General features: G+C 42.5%; 1 protein-coding gene across 12 annotated transcripts; it reads right to left on the minus strand.

Annotated features, from left to right (window-relative positions):
- Positions 1-24,441, minus strand: LOC123723919 (protein IWS1 homolog). Of its 12 annotated transcripts, none has more exons than XM_045720853.1 (15): positions 24,284-24,441; positions 24,118-24,175; positions 23,970-24,003; positions 14,347-14,486; positions 14,160-14,229; positions 13,887-14,041; positions 13,742-13,805; positions 13,422-13,546; positions 13,163-13,229; positions 12,960-13,030; positions 12,711-12,753; positions 12,244-12,441; positions 11,941-12,143; positions 11,635-11,658; positions 11,183-11,410 (listed from the first exon to the last, which is right to left on the minus strand). In XM_045720853.1, the coding sequence occupies exons 1-15, from the start codon at positions 24,310-24,312 to the stop codon at positions 11,291-11,293; spliced, it is 1,401 nt and encodes a 466-aa protein (XP_045576809.1). In that variant the 5' UTR covers positions 24,313-24,441; the 3' UTR covers positions 11,183-11,290. The 12 variants fall into 12 exon arrangements, with proteins under 12 accessions (XP_045576819.1, XP_045576820.1, XP_045576809.1 ...); XM_045720858.1 differs by having other exon boundaries at positions 12,711-12,723; positions 13,422-13,477; positions 24,284-24,342; XM_045720856.1 differs by having other exon boundaries at positions 13,422-13,477; positions 24,284-24,342.
- Positions 24,442-24,970: the final 529 nt, after the last annotated feature.

A 24,970-nucleotide genomic window follows, 5' to 3' on the forward strand; every position in this document is an offset into this window, starting at 1 on the left:
AATGCAATGACACTCCTATAGTTCCTGGCTCTCATGAAAGAGACAGTCCACTGTGAGTATTACATCCTCTCTGGTCACTAGTCTGCTACTGTCAGGTACAGTGTAGTCTGAGTCGAAGGTGTGATGCAGCACTACCAGAATGACAGGTTTACCAGCTGTCAAGAGATGGGGACAGACAAGAACAAGAAATCATTCAGGAAAACAGATAATTACAATCTACTTAGGTACAGAATTTTTTGGGGTAAGGAGTGCAGTACATGTGGTTTGTAAGGAGTGTAGGTTGCAGTACATGTGGTTTGAAAGGAGTGAAAAATCTGATCAATCCCTACTATTGGGTTCAGATCGTTCAATTGCTCTTTAAGTATCAGCTCCTTAAATCTAGGACAAGCATTCATATTGATATCCTGGAATCTGCTGCAGTGCTACTTCAATATCAGTCCCAGCACGAGAGATGATGGAACAGAAAGCCAGGATGACATCATTCTCTTCCTTCGTCACTTCAGTTAAACCTCTTCCTGTAGTAAGACACCCTGTAAAGTCCTCATGAGACGTCCCAGTATTCGCAGTTGTTACAGTGAAGAATTTCACCTCTACAGAGATAAAGAACGTTTATTAGAGTAGTACTTATACTGTATCATGTATTACATCTGATCACATTGTACATAAAACTATGATGTTAATGTCATCTGGTCTCTTTCCCAGAAACACAAGTGTTCTCTCACCTTGGACCTCTGTGCAACATCCTCTCCAGAATCGCTTCTTTGTGTTGAGAGTATCAAGCACGGTATATATCAACTTCAAATATATGCCTCTGTTTTATGTAATAAGAACATTTTTTATTTACTTAATTACATAAACCATTTGGAAATATGGAGCAATCTAAAACGTTCACTTTCGTGCAACTACAATAATAAGCAGTAGCCCACAGTAGCATAAGTTAAATGTAAGCCTACATATTTCATTATATTTACCCTGTAGCTTATTTTTCTTTTTGCTTAGTTGGGGGTTGTTTTCAGTTATGTTGCAGAGCAGGATGTCAAGTAGGCAATTATTTATCACCCCGCCCTAATCTATGGATCACCCCTGGCCTGTCAATAAAATAAAAATACACATCAGTGCAATAACCTCCTTCATATCTCAACCGTTTGTAGCAGGAAGTTTGAATCCAAGCAGAGATGCCAACCAGTCAATTGCAACATTTGGATAAAGAGAAACATTAGGGGAGGTAAAACTACAGTAGTCCATAAATGTTGCAGTAAGACTACAGTAGTCAGCAGACATTTTAGCCAAAGTGTCAGCAGGTCTAAACCAGTGGCAATTAAATACCCCTAGTCAATCTTCTGTCAGTGTCACTTGAATCCAAGCAGCGATACCAACCAGTCAATTGCAACATTGGGTTTGGATTATTCTACAATGTAGAAAATTGTAAAAATAAAGAAAAATGAGTAGGTGTGTCCAAACTTTTGACTGGTACTGTATAACACAATTGGATAGGGTCAAAGCAAGGTGTACATTTCATGGCTTACACCAGTAAACTCACCAGTAAACTCATGTCAGATCAGTGATTTCATAAAAAAAAGGAGAATGATGGGATTAATTTTTTACAAAATAATTCAAACATGTCACATCTCACAGGATGCCTCTGTACTCTTGCCCCAACACAGTTTGTGTGGATGCCCTCCATTCTATGACGAGAATGACTCCAAGCTCTTTGAGCAGATTCTGAAGGCTGAATATGAGTTTGACTCTCCTTACTGGGGCCATATCTCCAACTCGGGTACGGCAGTCCTCCACTCTCAGATGAAAGAGACATAAATCCAGTCCATTTCAGTATATATTACATTATGTTGCCAGTATTATTCCACCATGTCAGCGATTTCGTATTCTTGGAAATGGCTACCTGGGATTGGTATTTCTTTGAGAGTGTGCCAAACTGTCAGTGTGTGTATGGGATTACCCATTATGCACCCACTGGCCAAGGAACAATCATTGACAGAGTCACTGTGTGGGAGATCATTACTTAGAGAGCACCAGGGATCATTGTAGACAGAGAATTTAGAGACCTGCAGGACTGGTTCTAAGTCCAGCCAATGCCAGGCTGGAGTCTGGCCAGTGTTTTTACTGCAGTGAAGCTCCTTGTTGGTACCTGGGTTGAAGCGATAGTTTACCTCTCTTTGGCAAACTTTTGTCATATGGAAATTAACTTTTTTAAAACACCTGCTCTTTCCATGACATAGACTCACTAGGTGAATCCAGGTGACAGCTATTATCCCTTATTGACGTCACTTGTTAAACTACTTCAATCAGTGTAGATGAATGGGAGGAAACAGGTTAAATAATTATTTTTAATCCTTCAGATGGTGAATGGGCAAGACAAAAGATTTAGAGCTGAAATACACTACATTACCAAAAGTATGTGGAGACCTGCTCGTCGAACATCTCATTCCAAAATCATGGGCATTAATATGGAGTTGGTCCCCCCTTTGCTGCTATAACAGCCTCCACTCTTCTAAGAAGGCTTCCACTAGATGTTGGAACTTGCTTACATTTAGCCACGAGCATTAGTGAGCACGGGGACTAATGTTGAGGGATTAAACCTGGCTCGCAGTCGGTGTTCCATTTCATCCCAAAGGTGTTTGATGGAGTTGAGGTCAGGGCTTTGTGCAGGCCAGTCAAGTTCTCCCACACAGATCTCGACAAACCATTTCTGTATGGACCTTGCTTTGTGCAGAGGGGCATTGTCATGCTGAAACAGGAAAGGGCCTTCCCCAAACTGTTGCCACAAAGTTGGTTGCACAGAATCGTCTAGAATGTCATTGTATGTTGTAGTGTTAAGATTTCCCTTCACTGGAAATAAGTGCAGTGGTGAAAAAAGTACCAATTGTCATACTTGTGTACTTTTAGTTGCATTAATAGAAAATGACTCAAGTAAAAGTGAATGTCCCCCAGTAAAATCCTACATGAGTCAAAGTCTAAAAGTATTTGGTTTTAAATATACTTAAGTATCAAAGTAAATGTAATTGCTCAAATATATTAAGTATCAAAAGTAAAAGTATAAATCAATTCAAATTCCTTATATTAAGCAAACCAAACGGCACCATGATCTTATTTTTTTTATTTACAGATAGCCAAGGGCACACTCCAACACTCAGACGTCATTTACAAACGAAGCATGTGTTTGAGTTTGCCAGATTAGAGGCAGTAGGGATGACCAGGAATGTTCTCTTGATAAGTGTGTGAATTAGACCATTTTCCTGTCCTGCTAAGCATTCAAAATGTAACGAGTACATTTGGCTGTCAGGGGAAATGTATGGAGTAGAAAGTACATCATTTTCTTTAGGAATGTAGTAAAGTAAATGTCAAATATAAATAAAGTAAACTACTTAAGTAAAAATACTTGAAAGTACTACTTAAGTACTTTACATCACTAAGTGGCCTAGCCCGAACCATGAAAAACAGCCCCAGACCATTAATTCTCCTCCACCAAATTTTACAGTTGGCACTATGCATTCAGGCAGGTAGTGTTCTCCTGGCATCCGCCAAAACCCAGATTAGTCTGTCAGACTACCAGATGGTGAAGCGTGATTCATCACTCCAGAGAACGTCTTTCCACTGCTCCAGAGTCCAATGGCTGTGAGCTTTACACCACTCCAGCCGACGCTTGGCATTGCCCATGGTTATCTTAGGCTTGTGTGCAGCTGCTCGGCCATGGAAACCCATTTCATGACGCTCCCGACGAACAGTTCTTGTCCTGATGTTGCTTCCAGAGGCAGTTTGGAACTCTGTAGTGAATGTTGCAACTGAGGAGAGACAATTTTTACACGCTACACGCTTCAGCACTCGGCGGTGCCGCTCTGTGAGCTTGTGTGGCTTACCACTTCGCGGCTGAGCCGTTGTTTCCACTTCACAATAACAGCACTTACAGTTGATTGGGGCAGCTCTAGACGTGCAGAAATTTCACAAACTGACTTGTTTCAAAGGTGGCATCCTATGACGGTGCCATGTTAAGTCAATGAGCTCTTCAGTAAGGCCATTCTAGTGCCATTGTTTGTCTATGGAGATTGCATGGCTGTGTGCTCGATTTTATACATATGTCAACAACGGGTGTGGCTGAAATAGCCAAATCCACTAATTTTGAAGGGTTGTCCACATACTTTTGGCCATGTAGTGTATGTCACTTTTTCGGCGAACCAACTAAATTCACATAAAATGTTATTTCTATGCTTCCCGTGTTTCAGTTTCGGTTTTGCGTCTTTTACTTTTGGTTTTGTAAACCAGCTTCAAACAGCTGAAAGTACAATATTTTTGGTTATGCAAAATATATTTAACAGCGGTTTAGATGGTACATTTTAGCAACCAGGAAATGGCAGAAAGATTTCTGCATAGTGCATCTTTATGCTACAGAGTGGCGCAGCGGTCTAAGGCACTGCATCTCAGTGCTAGAGGCGTCACTACAGACCCTAGCCTCGTCTGGGTTAGGGGAGGGTTTGGCCAGGGTAGGCATTCATTGTATATAAGAATTTGTTCTTAACTGACTTGCCTAGTTAACGCTTAAGGATCGCCTAAAAAGACACCCAAATCTAACTGCCTGTAGCTCAGACCCTGAAGCAAGGATATGCATATTCTTGGTACCATTTTAAAGGAAACACTTTGAAGTTTGTGGTAATGTGAAAGGAATGTCGGAGAATATAACACATTAGATCTGGTAAAAGTGCAATTTAAATTTGCCACTAGATGGCAGCAGTGGTTGTGCAACGTTTTAGACTGATCTAATGAACCATTGCATTTCTGTTCAAGATTTTGTATCAAGACTGGCCAAATGTGCCTAATTTGTTTATTAATAATGTTTCAAGTTCAAAGCTGTGCACTCTCCTCAAACAACAGCATGGTATTCTTTCACTGTAATAGCTACTATAAATTGGACAGTGCCGTTAGATGAACAAGAATTTAAGCTTTCTGCCAATTTCAGATATGTCTATGTCCTGGGAAATGTTCTTGTTACTTACAACCTCATGCTAATCGCATTAGCCTACGTTAGCTCAACCGTCTCGTGGGGAGCCACCGATCCTGAAGAAGTTAAAGTTTAAATAAATATATTTTTTAAATAAAGTACCTTTGAACGGGGTATGGTAGTAGGTGCCAGGCGCACCGGTTTGTGTCAAGAACTGCAACTCTTCTGGGGTTTTCACACTCAACAGTTTCCTGTGTGTATCAAGAATGGTGCACCAGCCAACTCAACACAACTGTGGGAAGCATTGGAGTCAACATGGGCCAGCATCCCTGTGGAATATTTTCGACACCTTGTAGAGGCCATACCCCGACGAATTAAGGCTGTTCTGAGGGCGAAAGGTGTCAGGAGGGGGGTGCAACTCAATATTGTTTGGTATACTCAGTGTATATGTCATTAGGTAATCTACTGGCATTTAAACAAGATGTAAAAGACTGATGACTGGATATACTTAATCAGGAGTGGACAATCTTAGCTCCATTATTGAGTAGTCCATAATGTAATAGCTTTTTTTGTCCTTTCAAATGTAATAACGAGTCTCCTGGCCCATAGCGAGAGAGATATATATAGAAGGTGTAGTACCTCTGACACTCTGGTCCACACCAGTTTCCTGGCCAGCATCACAGTGATGAAGATAGCCAGGTGGTAGTCCACTGTGATGAGGGCCAAGAGGGCTGGGGCGTAGTGCAGTTAATGTGTGTGTTTGTAATGCAGTGTGAGTTGGCTAGGTGTCTGTAGCCTGGTCCCAGATGTGTGCTCTTGCCAACTCCATTGCTGTCATTGTCAAGCCAAACCGTTGGCATCACCATGAGTGACAAGGAATTGGCAGGATGGCACAAACAGACGGAGTCAGGATAAGGTCAGCCCAACTCCAGTCCTCCAGTACCCCCAACAGCCCTACTCCAGTCCTGCAGTACCCCCAACAGCCCTACTCCAGTCCTGCAGTACCCCAACAGCCCTACTCCTGTCCTGCAGTACCCCCAACAGCCCTACTCCTGTCCTGCAGTACCCCCAACAGCCCTACTCCTGTCCTGCAGTACCCCCAACAGCCCTACTCCAGTCCTGCAGTACCCCCAACAGCCCTACTCCTGTCCTGCAGTACCCCCAACAGCCCTACTCCTGTCCTGCAGTACCCCCAACAGCCCTACTCCTGTCCTGCAGTACCCCCAACAGTACACATTCTTGTTTCCCCGGACAAGCACACCTGACTCAACTGATCATTAAGCCCTCAATGAGTTGAATCAAGTGAGTTTGTCCGGGGCTTCACCAAAAATGTTGGGGATACTTGAGAACTGGAGTTGGGAAACACTATCATCCAGAAGGTGAGGTCAGTACAGGTGCATCAAAGCTGGGACTGAGAGACTGAAAAACAGCTTCTGTCTCAAGGCCATCCGACTGTTAAATAGCCATCGCTAACCGGCATCGGCTAGTGATGGAGCAGGTTACGCAACCCTGCCCCATATACATAGACTTGGAATCACTGACCACTTTAATAATGAAACACTAGTCACTTAAATAATGTTTACATACTGCTTTACTCATCTCATGTATATACTGTATTCTATTCTACAGAATTTTAGTCAATGCCACTCCAACATTGCTCAATCTAATATTTGTATATTTCTTATTTTCTTTTACCTTTAGATTTTTCTGTATTGTTAGATACTACTGCACTGTTGAAGCTAGGAACACAAGCGTTTCGCTACACCCACAATAACATCTGCTAAATATGTGTATGTGACCAATAACATTTTTATTTTATTTGATACAATAGAGTTAGTGAGAGCCACACAATGGACACAACCACAAAACAAAGCAAGGTAGCTAGCTTGTAGGACTAGGCCAATACCTTGATTACTGAAGGAGCAGGGAAGGATGGAAAGGTGCCACCAGTGCCACACTCAACTTAGTAGAGCAAATTAACCTGGTCTCATAGACTAGACGTAACATAGTAAACATTGTTGAGGAAATCTCATTTCAAGGAGCATGCAGAGCTCATTATCCAGTTAATAAGAGTTTATTCAAGCAATTGCAAGGGAGATCACACTCAGGATAAATCAGAGAGGAAACTCAAAGTTAGAGTCGGACACAGTCATTATATACTTCTTCTTACACAAAGAGCTGCTTGCTTCTCCTAAATGGGTGTCAAGCTTACATGAGAGATAATGGATACTTGGCTCCACTTCCTTGAAGCATTGTACACAAGTTCTCACAGACTATATGTCTAAGAGAGGGGACTGATGAGTTCCTAAAAGCCTATTTAGCTGCAAGAAGATTTCAACCTTGAGCTAGGCCTCTGGTTCCCAAAGAGATAAGGAGCCAGTACCAAATAACTCCTTTGTGCGCCGTGAGAAGAGGAACACAAGACAGCCATGGAAAGTTACCAGTTGAATAGCACTAGACAACTCAACAGTGGCTATTTAAGCATGTAAATCTTGGTGGGGCAAACTCAAAAAATATGTTTTAGATGCATGCCAGCAAAGCCACTACACAACACTAAACAATACATTCATTGGACTATAAAGGTAAAACATGGTGCCCATAAACTGTTAGAGCCTAAATAAAGCTGTCCCAAAAACAGTCCCAACACCTTTCCACTGTTACACCTGGTTGGTGGAGTGCTGCAGATATGGTTGTCCTTCTGGAAGTTTCTTCCATCTCCACAGAGGAACTTTAGAGCTCTGTCAGAGTGACCGTCAGGTTCTTGGTCACCTCCCTGACCAAGGCCCTTCTCCCCTGATTGCTCAGTTTGGCCCTTTGGCCAGCTCTAGGAAGAGCCTTGGTGGTTCCAAACTTCTTAATTTAATTTAAGAATTATGGAGGCCGCAAGGCACAACAGAGGGTAGTGCGTACGGCCCAGTACTTCTCTGGGGCCAAGCTTCCTGCCATCCAGGACCTCTATACTAGGCATGTCAGAGGAAGGCCCTAAAAATTGTCAGACTACAGCCACCCTAGTCATAGACTGTTCTCTCTGCTACAGCACGGCAAGCGGCACCGGAGCGCCAAGTCTAGATTCAAAAGGCTTCTTAACAGCTTCTACCCCCAAGCCATAAGACTCCTGAACAGCTCATCAAATGGCTACCCAGACTATTTGCATTGTCCAACCACCCCCCATCTTTTACGCTGCTGCTACTCTCTATGCATAGTCAATCACTTTAACTCTACCTACATGTACAGTTGAAATCGGAAGTTTACATACACCTTAGCCAAATACATTTAAACTCAGTTTTTCACAATTCCTGACATTTAATCCTAGTAACAATTCCCCGTCTTAGGTATGTTAGGATCACCAGTTTATTTTAAGAATGTGAAAAGTCCGAATAATAGTTGAGAATTATTTATTTCAGCTTTTATTTCTTTCATCACATTCCCAGTGTATTTGGTAGCATTGCCTTTAATGTTGGGGCTCGGGGGCAGTATTGAGACATTTTGAAAAAAATATGTGCCCATTTTTAACTGCCTCCTACACCAACTCAGAAGCTAGGATATGCATATTATTAACACATTCGGATAGAAAACACTCTGAATTTTCTAAAACAGTTTGAATGGTGTCTGTAAGTATAACAAAACTCATATTGCAGGCAAAAACCTGTGAAAAATAGATCCCAAAAAAAATGTGAATTTTGTGACTGTACTATTTAGTGTCATTGTTTTATAGATACCATAGTGAGAAAGGATTCATTTCGCAACACCTACGGCTTCCACTAGATGTCAACGATCTTTATAAAGTTGTTTGAAGCGTCTATGATAAACAGAGAGCAAATTAGAATCCAAGGAAGTTGACATATCATCACTTCATTTTTTTGCGCCTGCGCATAAATCTGAGAAACGTGAGTTTTGTCTTCATTGTTTATCTAGACATAGGATAGGTTGTGTGAAAATATTACTGATGTTTAACGTTAAAAATGGACCAAAAGATTAATGCTAAACAACATTTGACATGTTTGAACGAACATAAATAGATTATTTACTAGGTTTTTTTAGCTTTTCGGCGTGATTTTACAGTTTCCCCACCACGTTTTGTGGGAGCATAATGAACGCTAAGTACTTGGTGTTATTTGGACATAAATTATGAACTTTGTCAAAAGAAACCACATTTGTTCCGGACCTGGGATGCCTTCCGGACCTGGGATGCCTGCCTTCTGATGGAGATAATCAAAGGTAAGGGGATATTTACAATGTTATTATCGATTTTAGATGATGCTAACTGTATAGCATAGCCTGTTGTTCTTAGCATAGCACCCCGTTTATTGCAAAATGTGATTTCCCAGTAAAGTTATTTTGAGATCTGGCCATTCGGTAGCAATTACGAGATGATAATATATTATTCTTTGAATGACAATATTATAATTTACCAATGTTTTCGAATAGTAATTTTGTTATGTTCACCGGAAGCATTTCAGAGAAGAAAAAAATCTGAATTTCACGCTACTGTAAAATGCTGTTTTTGGATATAAATATGAACTTGATGGAACAAAAAATGCATGTATTGTATAACATAATGTCCTAGGAGTGTCATCTGATGGAGATTGACAAAAGTTAGTGCATAATTCAAGCTGGTTTCTGCTTTTGGTGACGCCTGACCTTGAATTGAAAATGGATGTTTGTACTTTTGTGGCTATGTACTGTCCTAACATAATCTAACTTTATGCTTTTGCCGTAAAGCCTCTTTGAAAATCGAACAATGTGGTTAGATTAAGGAGATGTTTATCATTTAAATTGTGTAAAATAGTTGATTGTTTGAGAAATTGAAATTATTAGATTTTTGATGTTTTGAATTTCCAGCCTTGTTAGCAATCCCGGCTCGGGGTTCATTGCTAACCTGTAGCCCCAACAGGTTAAATTGTTTAACTTGGGTCAAACGTTTCGGGTAGCCTTCCACAAGCTTCCCACAATAAGTTGGGTGAACTTTGGCCCATTCCTCCTGACAGAGCTGGTGTAACTGAGTCAGGTTTGTAGGCCTCCTTGCTAGCACACACTTTTTCAGTTCTGCCCACACATTTTCTATAGGATTGAGGTCAGGGCTTGGATGGCCACTCCAATACCTTGACTTTGTTGTCCTTAAGCCATTTTGCCACAACTTTGAAGGAAGTATGCTTGGGGTCATTGTCCGTTTGGAAGACCTATTTGCGACCAAGCTTTAACTTCCTGACTGATGTCTTGATGTTGCATCAATATAGCTATATAATTTTCCTCCCTCATGATGCCATCTATTTTGTAAAGTGCACCAGTCCCTCCTGCAGAAAAGCACCCCCACAACATGATGCTGCCACCCCCATGCTTCACGGTTGGGATGGTGTTCTCCGGCTTGCAAGCCTCCCCCTTTTTCCTCCAAACATAACGATGGTCATTATGGCTAGGTTATGTGGATATAGGACTCGTTTTACTGTGGATATAGATACTTTTGCACCAGTTACCTCCAACATCTTCACAAGGTCCTTTGCTGTTGTTCTGGGATTGATTTTCACTTTTCACACCAAAGTACGTTCATCTCTAGGAGACAGAACGCGTCTCCTTTCTGAGCGGTATGACGGCTGCGTGGTTCCGTGGTGTATATACTTGTGTACTATTGTTTGTACAGATGAACGTGGTACCTTCAGGCGTTTGGAAATTGCTCCCAAAGATGAATCAGACTTGTGGAGGTCTACAATTTTTTTTCTGAGATCTTAGCTGATTTTCCCATGACGTCAAGCAAAGAGGCATTGAGTTTGAAGGTAGGCCTTGAAACATCCACAGGTACACCTCCAATTGACTCAAATGATGTCAATTAGCCTATCAGAAGCTTCTAAAGCCATGACATCGTTTTCTGGAATTTTCCAAGCTGTTTAAATGCACAGTCAGCTTATTGTTGTAAAAATGACTTGTGTCATGCACAAAGTAGATGTACTAACCGACTTGCAAAAACGATAGTTTGTTAACAAGAAATTTGTGGAGTGGTTGAAAAATGAGTTTTAATGACTCCAACCTAAGTGTATGTAAACTTCTGACTTCAACTGTATCTCTTTTACGTAACACTTCCCCCCTTTTTTTTTACTGCAGTGTTGATTGAGGGCTTTTAAGTATGCATTTCACTGTAAGGTTTACACCTGTTGTATTCGGCGCATGTGACATAAGATTTTATTTCATTTTATAATTTGTGTTGGTGTTGGTGGGAAAGATGACAAAGCAATTCGCTGGTCCTCTATGTTCCTTTAATTTTTTCAAGGTTATCACATTGGAAAATTGATATCTGATGTGAAATACAACTGGCACTCCCCCTACAGCTGTTTAATTAACGTAGATTTATGTATAAATTGGAAACGTTTTATTGCAAAAAGTTAAGGATATTTCTCTAATCCTTCTATAAGAAGTGTAAATGCCCCAGCCTACACCAATAACACCGCAGATCCAGAGAATCTTCCTCTGGAGAAAGATAAGAAAATCATGTATTAGAAAGATGCCAAATAAGTTGAGTTTTATATCTGCACTACTTATCTAGGCCTACATCTGTATATTAGTTTCACTTTCAGGACAAACATTTTAGGAATCATGAACATACAGAACACATTTCTCAAAGAAAGTTATATTAAAATGGGTCAATACAGTATGTTATTTAGAAATGTGTAATTTACAAAAAATGGACATACCAGTCTGGCCCACTGATCTTTGTTCTGTAAAAAAACAAACAAAGACAAAAAGGACATGTTTTCACAGTACATCGTCAACTCCTATTTGCTTTCCTTCTTCATTTAGCTTGCTCTGCATAATGTAACCTATGGAATAGTCCCAAAAGTCTGAACCCCACCCACACAGATTTTCCATCCTCCACAATGAAGGCATTGCTTTTTACAATAACACATTTAATAATAAAATGTTTTTGGTGTCAGATCTCTGTTTTTGAATGTGTATTGTATTTAATAATAAGTTGTTTGCTGACAAGAATAAGAAACTACCTTTGGCTGTATTTCTGGCCTGTCCAGAATCTTTCTAATTGCTTCTTTATTGCGAGGACACTCCAGTAGTCCTTTGCTCTCATGGAAGAGACAGTCCACTGTGAGTATTACATCCTCTCTGGTCACTAGTCTGCTACTGTCAGGTACAGTGTAGTCTGAGTTGAAGGTGTGATGCAGCACTACCAGAATGGCTGGTTTACCAGCTGTCAAGAGAGAGGGGATAACAGTAACAATAATCACGTAAACATACCTGATTAATGAATCATTAACGTTTTGACAATGTTCTTCATGGATATTGATTACCTGGAATCTGCTGCAGTGCTGCTTCAACATCAGTCCCAGCACGAGAGACAATGGGACAGAATGCCAGGATGACATCACTCTCCTCTAGTGACGTCACTTCAGTTAAGTGTCTTTTGGCAGCGAGACGATGAATTAATTCCTCATGAGACCCCAGAGTATTCCCAGTCACTACAGTGAAGAATTTGTCCATCGTCGACCCTATAGAGATACAGGAAATGTCTGAGGTAAACTAGAGAGGATTGTCAGATCTTTAAGCCCTGCTCACTCTGATCAACCCACAAGTATTCACGTCAGTGGATGAACCCTCAGCCTATTCCATGATAACCACTTTTAACATGGTTTCATGGATATTGATTACCTTGAAGGGAACACCCTGCTTGACAGTAGATAACCGTTTCAAAAGGCCCTATGACACCGATTTGTTCTGCAACATATTATATTAATGTTACATTTACAACAGTACTTACTTGTTTGATAGTCCTGCTGCAACAGAAAGAAAAGTTTAGTTTCCTTTGAAAAAATAATAGAAAAGACCCTGTGTTAATTGTTGGGGGAAATATTCATTTCAAAAGTCCAACATAATCGCCATAAGCAGACTGTTATATGTCATTCAATGTGATTTCTAATGTCTATGAGTTATGAGGAACTCTATTAGTTATCAAACATCAACAGAATGCCTAGAAGAAAATGGTCATAGCTGTAGCCTTCATGCCAACCTGTTTAGGTTGCCTTGTATTCACAGAGTTTTTGGGACCTGGAGGACGTTCGTCAGCATCGTTAACAGCATCTAAAAATCAATAGAAAAAAAACAGCAGTGAGTGAGCACTGAATGACAATGACAAGAAAATGCAGCATTTAGCAGGTATTGGATGACAATGCATAGCCCAAATAAAGTGTCCCTATTAATCACTTTAGATACCTGCAGGTGTTTGTGCTGCAGCTGGGCGGGGCTGGTTGGTTATCTCTGGAGCAGTAGTCCTATTTTTCTAGAAAGGAGATGTTGAGACTTTATTGGTCCAGAACATTCTACATGTTTTCCTATGTCAAATTCCAATGTGAAGGCACATTGTCGAAGACTTTATTACCTATGGAAAAACGATTAATGATATAACTCCAACAACAAACATCCACAGCACCTCTTAGAAAATGTTAATCATTAGCTGTAGCCTGTAACCTACCTCTTTAGTTTTGCTTTCATGTTCAACATTCTTGGGGGCTGGGGGATGGTTTCCATCTGCTCTTGTAAGGTTGTGAAATACAGTGTCGTCGTTAGTAGCCTCATCAGTAGCCTCGTTAGTCGCATCTAAAAACAATATTTAGTAATCCGGAGTCTGTGGACCACTTGGTTTGCAAGAGAACAAGTTACAATACATCATCTGGAATGTATCATTAATTGAAGTGACCATTAAACAGCAGGAAATCTTACTGGTTGTAGCTTTAATGACAATGCAGAGCCTAAATAAAGTGTGAAAATGTATTCTCTACATGGTCACTGTACCTTCAAGTGTTGCAGCAGCTGGGGAGGGCTGACTAGTCTCTTCTGGAATAGTGGGCTTACTTGTCTAGAAAAAAGGTGATTTAGTGGTTCATAACATTCTTTAGAGAACTTTGATATGTTCTCATTCAGTATAGTTGATACCTACCTCTGTAGTTTTGCTTTGAAGTTTTAAATCCCAGGGGACTGCAGGAGGTTTGTTTTTGTCTTCTCTTGTACTATCTTGAACTCCAGTGTCTATATCTGCATGAAGCGGGTTTGGATCTTCACCTGTTGAGTCTCTGGCCTCCTTGATGACAGCATCTAACAAACAAATATCCCCATGTCTCCATCAGTGCATGATCTGACGGCAGTTTGAGTACTGATGAATCTCAGGAGGATTGGGCCCTTACAGTAAACAAGTCACAACTCATAATGCTACCTTCAGTTGCTTTAACAGCAGCTGGAGAGGGCTGTTTGGTTGGTTCTGGAGTAGTACTAGGCCTTTTTGCCTGAAAAAGAGAGGTTGATATTTTTGGCCATTCAAAGACAAATTCACAATAGGTTTGACATTAAGAACATCTCATAGAACAAGACCATAGTATGTTATCTGTTGCACTTATTCATACCTCTTGTTTTTTGCTTTTAAGTTCAACATCCTTGGCCCCTGGGGGAAGTTCATTTCTGTCTTCTCTTGCACTGTCCTGAATTTCAGGGTCTACATTTGCATGAGGTTGGCTTGGATCTTCGGCATTGTTGGTGATAGCATCTAACAAAAACAAATATCCCAATACTTCATAATAAGGCAATGTGAAGGGAACACTGCTGCTACCTCAAACTCAAACCAAGGTACATGTATTGGAGGGCGGTGAAAATCAATAAAAGGTGCTTCTTTATTGTTAAAAGGCAAAACCAATGCATTTCACCATCTACCACAAAGGTTTTAAAACCTCTCTGGGATATGTGGGACGCTAGCCCACCAACAGCCAGTGAAATAGCAGAGCGCCAAATTCAAAACAACAAAAATCTCATAATTCAAATTTCTCACACATACAAGTATTATACGCCATTTTAAAGATAGACTTCTCGTTAATCCAACCACAGTGTCCGATTTCAAAAAGGCTTCACGGCGAAAGCATAACATTAGATTATGTTAGGACAGCACCTAGACAAGAAAAACCACACAGCCATTTTCCAAGCAAGGAGAGGCGTCACAAAACCAGAAATACAGCTAAAATGAATCACTAACCTTTGATGATCTTCATCAGATGGCACTCATAGGACTTCATGTTACACAATACATGTATGTTTTGCTCAATAAAGTTCATATTTATATCCAATAAGCCCATTGTCATAAGCGTCGTAAGGGACAGACCAAGGCGCAGCAGGTATAGTGCTCATCTTCTTTCTTTATTAGAGAGAACACTCAAACAAAAATAAACAAATGACGAAACAGTTCCGTAAGGCACACAGGCTATACAGAAAACAACCACCCACAAACCCAAAGGAAAAAAGGGCTGCCTAAGTATGGCTTCCAATCAGAGACAACGAAAGAAACCTGCCTCTGATTGGAAACCATACTCGGCCACACATAGAAAACGAACCTAGAAAATAAAAACTAGAACAAATCCCCTCTAAATAAACCAACCCCAAAACACACAAAAACAACATCCCCTGCCACGCCCTGACCATACTACAATGACAAATGACCCCTTTACTGGTCAGGACGTGACACCCATTTTACATTGGCGCGTAATGTTCAGAAATGTTTTGCCTCCAAAACTTCCGGTGAATGAGCACAATGAGCACACATATTACAGAAATACTCATCATAAACTTTGATAAAAGATACAAGTGTTATGCACAGAATTAAAGATAAACTTCTCCTTAATGCAACCGCTGTGTCAGATTTCAAAAAAGCTTTACGGTGAAAGCACACTTTGCAATAATCTGAGTACAGTGCTCAGTCACCAAAACAAGCCATACAGATACCTGCCATGTTGGAGTCAACAAAATTCAGAAATAGCATTGTAAATATTCACTTACCTTTGATGATCTTCATCGGAATGCACTCCCAGGAATTCCCAGTTCCACAATAAATGTTCATTTTGTTCGATAAAGTTAATCTTTATGTCCAAATACCTCCATTTTGTTCGTTGCGTTTAGTCCAGCATTCCAAATTCACTAAGCGCGCGAGTTTAGTCCAGACGAAAAGTCAAAATAATTACATTACTGTTCGTAGAAACATGTCAAACGATGTATAGAATCAATCTTGAGAATGTTTTTATCATAAATATTCAATAATATTCCAACCGGACAATTCCATTGTCTTCATAAATGAAAAGGGACTCAGCTCACTCTCTCCACTGCGCGCGTGACTGAGCTCATGCCTTATTTTGGGACACCTGATACAATCAGCTCTTATTCTCTGCCCATTCACAGTAGAAACCTGAAACAACATTCTAAAGACTGTTGACATTTTGTGGAAGCCTTAGGAAGTGGAAATGACCCCACAGACACTGTATATTGGAGAGGCAATCACTTGAAAAACTACAAACCTCAGATTTCCAACTTCCTGGTTGGATTTTTCTCAGGTTTTTGCCTGCCATATGAGTTCTGTTATACTCACAGACATCATTCAAACAGTTTTAGAAACTTCAGAGTGTTCTATCCAAATCTACTAATTATATGCATATTCTAGCTTTTGGGCCTGAGTAGCAGGAATTTTACTTTGGGCACGCTTTTCATCCAAGCTACTCAATACTGCCCCCCTTTCCCAAAGAAGTTAAATTTACAGGCAGAATAATGGAGGGGTCTTTGGGGTTGGTGTTTTGGACATTGTAGGAGCACGTCGGAGAAGGAAGACGGAGAGCGTGCTTGTTTGACATTGAAAAGTGTAGCTTTTGATAAAGAATAACTTCAAGACGAACCAGCTGCTTTACAAGTGGGATGCACTGTTGAGTGCTACATCCCGAGGGGTTTGTGCTGATTGTACAGAGATTGTGACAGCCGGTTAAATGGCGTCCCTTGAGAAGGCAAGAACAAGATGTATGTCAGGAGAAGTGCAGTATTATCATAAGGAGACGTACACTTGGAATACGGAGGACTAATGGAGGGAAGGAAGATGGTGAGGACTAATATGGTGAGGCAGAGAAGGTCTAAGAGAGAGAGAGAGAGGTAGGAAGATGGTGAGCTTGAGTTGATTAAAAATGGGGGAAAAGGGAGATGGTTTGTCAAAGAGGAATGGTAGAAAGTGTAAGCAGAGTGAGCTGAAGACAGGAGGATAAATCGAAGTGAATGAGGGCGAGGTATCGGAGGTGGTAGGTGTGGTGAAGTTCTCGGAGCACGAGGCTTGCATCGAGGGTCAGGATAAAGATGAGTCTGACAGTAGGAGTGAATTTTTGGAAAAAGTGGACCATTGCCTTTTGGCTGATCCATTTGTGGTTTCAAGGTGGGTGAAAACAGAGTTGGTTGCTGTGGAATCGGTGAGGGTAACCAGAGGTGGTCTTGTGATAATTGTGTTTCTGCTGGTCAGAGGGAGAAGGTGCTCTGCATTAAACGAATGGGGCAAGAAATGTGAAATGTTTTGCTCTCAAGAAAAGGGCACCATTGAAAGGAGTGATTACTGGGGTAGCAGTAAATGCAAAAGTTGACCAACTGAAGGGGAAGATTCCTGGTGTTTGTGATGCTCGTCGTTTGGTGCGACGCAGACAGGCTGGTGAGAGAGGTGAAACAGAAGAGTCATTTTTAGGGATGCACCGATATTACATTTTCCCCCGATACCGAAAGCCGATATTTTCCTTGCCCCAAAAAAACGATACCGATAACCGAACGTTTTTGCGGCCTTTTAAGCATTCTAGTACAGTTAAATAGTTGAAAACACACACACACACACACACACACACACACACACACACACACACACTGACCAAAAGGTTATTTTGTTGTCATTTACATATGTCCCCATTACAAGTAAAACATAATTTTGTTCACACCCGGAAATCATAACAGAAGCACAGGCTACCGTCTGGTTTAGGCACCAACACGATGGGGCTACACAATGCACTGTGAGATTCTTAAAACGACCCCCATCCTCAGCATCACCTCTACTTCCTGCTTCACGGCCTTCCTTCGGGCCTCGGGAATCCAATATGGACTCTTTCCTACCGTTTCCCCGGGCCGGGTGCTGACGTGGTGTTCAATGAGGGTCGTGCGGCCCGACCGATGAGCTCCCAGAACACTTGCTTCTGGGCTGGGTCGAGGTCCTCAATGCTCGGGACCGCCACTGATACCGTTGGCGTCCTGGGTCCTGACCATAACACGGCCAAGGCTGTCCTCTCGTGCCACTTCTTCAATAGGTTCACGTGGTAAATCTGTTGGGGTTTCCGTCTACCCGACTGCCTTACGCGGTAATTTACGGGTCCTAGCTTCTCTAGCACCGTGTACGGCCTGTGCCATGTTGCCAGGAACTTATTTTCGGCCATGGGGATTAAGGCCAACACCTTGTCTCCTACCTGGAACTCTCGGGGCTGGGTTCCCGGATTGTAGACCTGGGCTTGGGCGCGTTGGGCCAACTCTATATGTTCCCTTACCACTGGCCATATGGCTGTCATCCGCTCCCTCATCGTCTCCATGTGTTCTACCATGCTGCGTCAGGGGGTCGGTTGTGCTTCCCACACCTCCTTGGCAAGGTCCAGGAGGCCGCGTGGCCTCCTCCTGTAGAGGAGTTCGAAAGGGGAAACCCCGGTGGATGACTGGGTTAGTTCTCGGATCGAGAACATTAGGTGGGTTAGTAGCTGGTCCCAGTTCTTCCTGTCCTGCTCGATGACCTACCGCAGCATTTGTTTGAGCATTTTATTGAACCGCTCGACGAGCCCATCCGTCTGCGGGTGAAAGACGGAGGTCCGTATCTGCTTGATCTGCAGGAGAGCACACAAGTCTTTCATAAGGCGGGACATAAACCCAGTACCTTGGTCTGTCAGGATCTCGTTCGGGATGCCCACCCGGCTAAAGAGGTGGAACAGCTCCCGGGCGATTCCCTTGGATACCGCCACCCATAGTAGAATGGCCTCGGGATACCGGGTGGCATAATCTGCTATTACTAGGATGTACCGTTGCCCTCGTGCTGTTTTTACCAGGGGTCCCACTATGTCCATGTCCATGCGTTCAAAGGGCACCCCGATGATCGGTAGGGGAGCCAGCGGGGTTTGGAAGTGTGCTTTTGGGGCAGTGATTTGACACTCCGGGCAGCTGTGACAATAGTCTTCCACGGCCCTCCTCATCCCGGGCCAGTGGTACCGGGCAGCGATCCGTTCCCGGGTCTTCTCCATTCCCAGTTGCGCCCCTAACAGGTGGGTGAAGGCCAGCTGAAGAACGGTTCCCACGTAACGTTGGGGCAGCAACAGTCCCTCTCGAAATTCCCCCTGTAGACGTGACACCTGATACAAAAGGTTATTCTTGATTTGGAAATGGGGGTATCATCAGTCACACACCCCCGGAAGTAGCTGTCCATCCACCGCTGCGGCGGCTTTCAATTTCGGATCCTTTCAATTTCGGACACCCCAGCGGGTGTCTCGGCTGCTCCCACGAAATCAATGAAGGGGAGGATGGCCTCCTCCTCCGGTTGTTCACGAGGGGGGTCGGGTTCCTGCACCCCCTCCGACTGACTCCGGACCCGTAGATACGGGTTTGTCCACCGCTTGCTTACAGGCCGCGCTGGCGATGGGTCGTCCTCGCTCTCGTCTTCGGCCAGCTCGTACCTTTTTCCTCAACTCGTGCCTCCACAGTGCCGCGAACAGCGGACAATCTAGTCCCACGAGGAGGGGTACCTGCAACTCCAGTACGGCAACCACCATCATCTGGCAGCTCCCTTGTGGCTTCACGATATTGGCCTGTACAGTTGGATAGCGCTTTGTGTCACCGTGGACACAGGAAACTGACATCTCCCTACCACGTTCGGTACCCTGGGCCAGCAGGCTCGTGGCTACGAGCGTAACCACACTCCCAGAGTATAATAGAGCATCCGTATCGTGTCCATCGACCTTCACCGAGACCAAGGGTGCCGTTGGTTTGTGGTGTGCCCAACAGGAGGTGACGTAGTTCACTGTGTGGCCCACCACCCCTCCGGGGCTGGCTGATGGCATTGACTCCTCTCGAGCCGGGCAATTCCAGGCAAGGTGCCCCCGGGTGCGACACTCAAAACACCTCCTTTGGTCTCCATCCACCTGGGGTCGTCGGCGGCGGATCGGCTCTCTCTCAGCCATCTCTCCACAGGTCTACGGCCCTGCCAACTGTCGGTTCGGGATATACAGTGTTGGGGCTGTGCATTCTATCCCCTCGGACGGGTCCCCGACTCGGCCCCCCCTCAGCAGGGCCTCAGTATTCTGATGCGTCTCCACTGCTCCCAGGAGGCCCTCCAAGGTCTGGGGCGAGCATAGACTTGCTGCCCTGTTCATGTCATGGGGTAGCACCCGTAAGAAGCGATCCAGGACCACTTTGTCTAGGATGGAGAGGGTGGATATGTCAGTTAGGAGCCATGCCCTGGTGATGCGCAGTAGGTCGTTCATCTGGGCTCAGGGGGAGACGTCGGCCACGAACCTCCAGTCGTGGAACAGTTGGGCACAATGGGCCAGGCTGTACCCGTACCAGCTGAGTATCTCCGGTTTTAGACCGTTGTAGTTAACCGCTTGTTCGTCGCTAAGGTCCCAATGTGCCTTTTGGGCGTTCCCGGAGAGGAATGGGGCCAGCAAACTTGCCCACTTCAGCCTTGGCCGTCCTTCCCGTAGTGCTGTCTGTTTAAACGTGCAGAGGTATGTTTCAATGTCGTTGTCTTCTGTTAGCTTGATTAAAAACTGGTTTGGATGTGATTCAGTAGGCGCTCCTCCTTGTAGCTTCCTGATTTCCTCAACAAGGCGGACTTTTTGTAGCAGCTGTTCCTCCAGCATTCGTTCCTGAACCGCCTGTTGTGCTTGTTGGTCCCGGGCGAACTGAGCTATCAACTCGTCCATGCTGATGCTGTGTAAACATCAACCCTGATCTGACCACGTTATCCGACTTACTCGCATTCTCCACCACTTGTGGCAGACCAGGGGGTTTGGTGAAGATGTTTACACAGATCAGACACCGACAGATTTGGATTAGCTCGGTTTCAAGGGTGTTTATATAAATAACAAATGAAAAGAAAAGAATAGGTCTCCTCCAGGGTCTTGTCCTCCGTTATCTCTGGGACTGAACGCGACTATATGGGGAGTAACCTCTCTTTCCCCCAGTCCCTTCCCCTATGTGCTGCCCTTCTCTCAGCTTTATGGGACTCACCCAGCTGATGAGCCATCAGCCCCTTGATTACTCACCAACCATAATTAGTCCTTCCCAGAGAACCCGTCGAGACCTAGCACGTCCCAGAGGGAGCCATCGTGATGTAGACTCCGTCTGTCACCAGGTCTTGACGAGTCTCTCCCTGGTGGCTGACCTGCTGTATGCCACAGTGTTAATTGTAGTAGTGCCCATGGGGCTGTGGATCAGAAATGCCCTGTGCAAGAGAGGCAGGTTGAGGTTTCCAGGGTTAGAGTAGTGCAGACGTTGTGATATGCTGAGGCAGTAAAAAAGTAGAAGAAGTGGGAGTGTTCTTGAGAGGAGTGGTGTGAGTAGTAGATCTGTACCAGTACAGAGGGATAGGCCAACAAGTGATATATGTTCCAGTAAGATTGGATTTTTAGCGTTTATATTAATGGTTATCAACTGTACTGCAGGGATGGAACGTAAGTCGCAGGAAATTGAGGTTGTGGTGGCAGCTGCAGAGAAGTATTTGGGTGTGTGAGACTTGACATCAGAAGAGTTACAGGGTGTCTTAAGTGGTGATGTCCCATCCTTTCAGGTTGTTGGCATGAGGTAGGGCTAAATAGATTTAAATAGTGGAGTAGGGTGGTATTTTTGTATTTTTTAAAATTTGTTTTGTGAGTGTAGTGTTAGATGGTAGGGTATTTGTTTATTTATTATTATTTTTCAAGCAAAGTATAAGGGAGTAGTACTCCAGTCTAGTAGGTTGTGATAATGCAACATATTGGATGCCAACCGCCATTGCTAAAACCTCATCGAAGAAGATGGAGGGGCCTTTTATACATAACAAGATGGCTGGTGTGGTGATATTGATGGTTTGACAGCATTGGTGGTTTGTTTATATAGCCAGAAAGGATAACCAAAGTAGCAGGTTAGCAGAATTAATGTGGCAGTTTAAGATCATTAATGTAGCAAGTAGGAGAATGAGGTTAAGGTTAGGAAAAGGGTTAGGGTTAAGGTTACTACAAGCTCCACTCCATTGATCTATGTGCGTCGGTGTACGTGGGTGGAGTGGGATTTTTGAAGTAGTGGTCACCTTTTGCTAACATGAAATGCTCACCGGTCCAACTCCCATTCACATGGGGGAGATGGCAAAGTTTTGTATTTTTGTTTACATTTTATGAAACAAGGAAGAGTCACCTTCCTTTGCTAGTAGCTAGCTGGCAGCCTGGTTAAAAACATAACAAGCTAGCTAGCCTTTTTAGCTTTCCACGTCTTCATCAGATTTAGCCAGTGTAACATAAAACATTATCCCAGTTTGATATGTTTACAAGTGTATTCATTTCTATATCAGCTAAAAATAGGACGTTATGTTTTGGTCACAAAGAAAAAAAATCACATGGCTAGCTAGTTGGCTACTGCAGGTTCTATCATTTTACAATAGCCTGTAATCATTAGTTATTACTTCTTAACAAAATACCTTTTGGGGTGGATTATTGGGTTTTCTTGTTGTCTTCTCATTTGTGGTGAAAGCAAAAGAAAAGTCTCTTATCTTGTCTTCACTTTCTAGCAAGTGATTAACACTGCAAGCTAGCTAGCTTTTAGCTTCCCACATCTCCATGTGGAATAATCAGATTTATAATTAAATTAAACATTTTCCTAATTAGATATGCTGTATTTGCTCCCATATCAGCTAAATATAGAATGACATAATTTACTTTACTTTTAACAAAAGAAATGCAGGTTACCTTCGCACGTTCATCCAAAATCTTTCCTTCAATTCGCAAGTGGCTGAAACTATCACAGAAGAAAGCATCCAAGTGAGCGAAACAGCATCCCTCATTCTTACTATATTTAGCCCATGTATCTGATGCTGTCTGATCAAAATGAGTATGACATGCCAGATACAAGGGCTACACATACATGTCCTCTGCCTCGATGACAATGGCAGTGTTATCAGCAGCACCTGTCTTTTTACTAAAGAAATGCGTATTGTAACCACCTAGAACAGCGATGGGCAACGTTGATGGCGGTGGGGGCCACAAAAAATCAATAGGGGTCGCAGTTGCGTCGCCACCAAAACATAAACAATTATTTGATGAAACATTGAATTTGGCCTTACTGCTATTATCCCATAGAAACGTAAAAGTAAAACATTAAGTTAAAAGTGGGTATGTTTGGAAGTGTCTTATATCTGAGCGATATAAGATAGCTCTGAATTTCAATATTTTTTTTTACAGTGGAATTACCCTGTGTCTGTGCTCGTCTCCGTCGTGTACTCTGCCTCGACGATGATGGCAGTATTATCAGCGACACCTTTCTTTTAACTAAAGAAATGCGTTAATTTATGTAATTTTTCTGTAAAAATGTAATCTTTCTTTTTCTTTTCTCTGCCCGTGCTGCAGCTGACTTTCAATGAAGGTCACGTTTGCAATCATATTGTGTGAAACAATGCACGGGCCTGCAGCACGGCTGGAAGGGATCCAGCTTTTGTCATTTTTTGTCATTTTAGCTAACCCTAACCGTAACCTAATATTCCTAACCTTCTACGTTAATTCTCCTAACCTGCTACGAAAAGTAAAATCTGACATTTATTTAAATATATATATTAAATATGCCCAGCTCATGAGTCCCCTTGATGATGTGAAGCCTGAGGCAAATGCCTCTTCTGCCTAACATGCTGATTACGCGCACCTCAGGTTTGGTCAGCATGTAATGGTAAGTACGCCACGTTAATTCTCCTAACCTGCTACTTTAGTCATTATAACCTGCTATGTAAACAAACCACCAGTGCCAACAAACCATCAGTATCACCACATATAAAATCCATCTGTAAATTCCTGTGGAAGGCTATGTGCTGAAACAGTAAAGAAACACTTTTATCAACTTCCACTATCCTCCAAGTGTTTCTGGATTTCCTCTTTGCATTAATAAGGTAAGATTGTGAAGGTGTCACATGCATAGTCCTTTAGCTTACCTTGGGGTGCATCTGCAGGTGGCAGATAGTTTACCTTGGAAAGAGAAATACATAGGTCTACTTTAATAAGTGCTGGTTCGAAAAATTATTCAAAGTAAACATTTATCTGGTTATTATTAATGATATATATTTTTTGTACTATTCTTACCTTGTTGCTCATTTTCAATTTTAGTTGACGCTGCAGAGCCTCACAAAGATGATCTGATCTTCAATGTAATACGAAAGCAGATGCGTGAGAACACAAGCAAGACGGTGAAATTACAGTTTGTCCTAAACAGTGTGCACTACCGCAGAACATCAAGGTGCATACCAACCTGCTTCTGCACCGCGTCTGTTGCGGCATCTACTTTCACTCTTGAAATATTCTCTGAACTCACTGAATTCTTATAATAAGAAAGTGAAACTAAAAGGGTCAGTTAATCACGTGGATTTACATTATACTAACCCAGCAGACTTCTATAAAAAAGTATAAGTACATACTGCTTCTGATAAAACAGATTGTTTTATGTTGCTGTATATATATTGTATATTGCTGTATACACAGCAACTCCCATGGTGACAAAAAAAATCTGCTTAATTTAGTCATTGACCTTACAATGCCTTTGCCTTACATTAAGAGCAATCCTGTTGTGAGGGTTTCTCATTTTTTTACCTAATTTATTTAATGATTCACAGGTGTCTGATGCCCTTCATGTCCATGTGTAAACAGGTTGCCTTCAAATAGCTTATACTAGCTATTTGATTGTCAATGCAAATATTTTAGAGCATTTGTGCCCATCAATTTCCCCCTAATGTCTCAATGTCACAAAATATACATATCATATACATATAAAATTCCTTAATTTCAGTTGATATAATTTAGCTTCAGTCAATGAAACAGCTTCAGTCGATGTGATGCTCGACGAAACATGTCATTGTCAGGATAGTGTTTAATATGTGTACAACTGCAGTCCACACTGTAGTGTAAACTGTATGTATACAGTGGAGGCTCCTCAGAGAAG

This window comes from Salmo salar, chromosome ssa06 (assembly GCF_905237065.1).
Source record: "Salmo salar chromosome ssa06, Ssal_v3.1, whole genome shotgun sequence".
In the NCBI taxonomy this organism is placed as follows: Eukaryota; Metazoa; Chordata; class Actinopteri; order Salmoniformes; family Salmonidae; genus Salmo; species Salmo salar.

What these genes read in the sequence shown, in the direction of transcription:
- LOC123723919 (XM_045720853.1), bottom strand. Translation starts at nt 24,312, where the DNA reads ATGCCGCAACAGACGCGGTGCAGAAGCAG. An exon ending in ATACAAGGCAACCTAAACAG is followed by an intron (nt 12,754 to 12,959) that starts GTTGGCATGAAG and finishes ATTTTTTCAAAG; the next exon opens with GAAACTAAACTTTTCTTTCT. An exon ending in AAGATCAGTGGGCCAGACTG is followed by an intron (nt 11,411 to 11,634) that starts GTATGTCCATTT and finishes ATCTTTCTCCAG; the next exon opens with AGGAAGATTCTCTGGATCTG.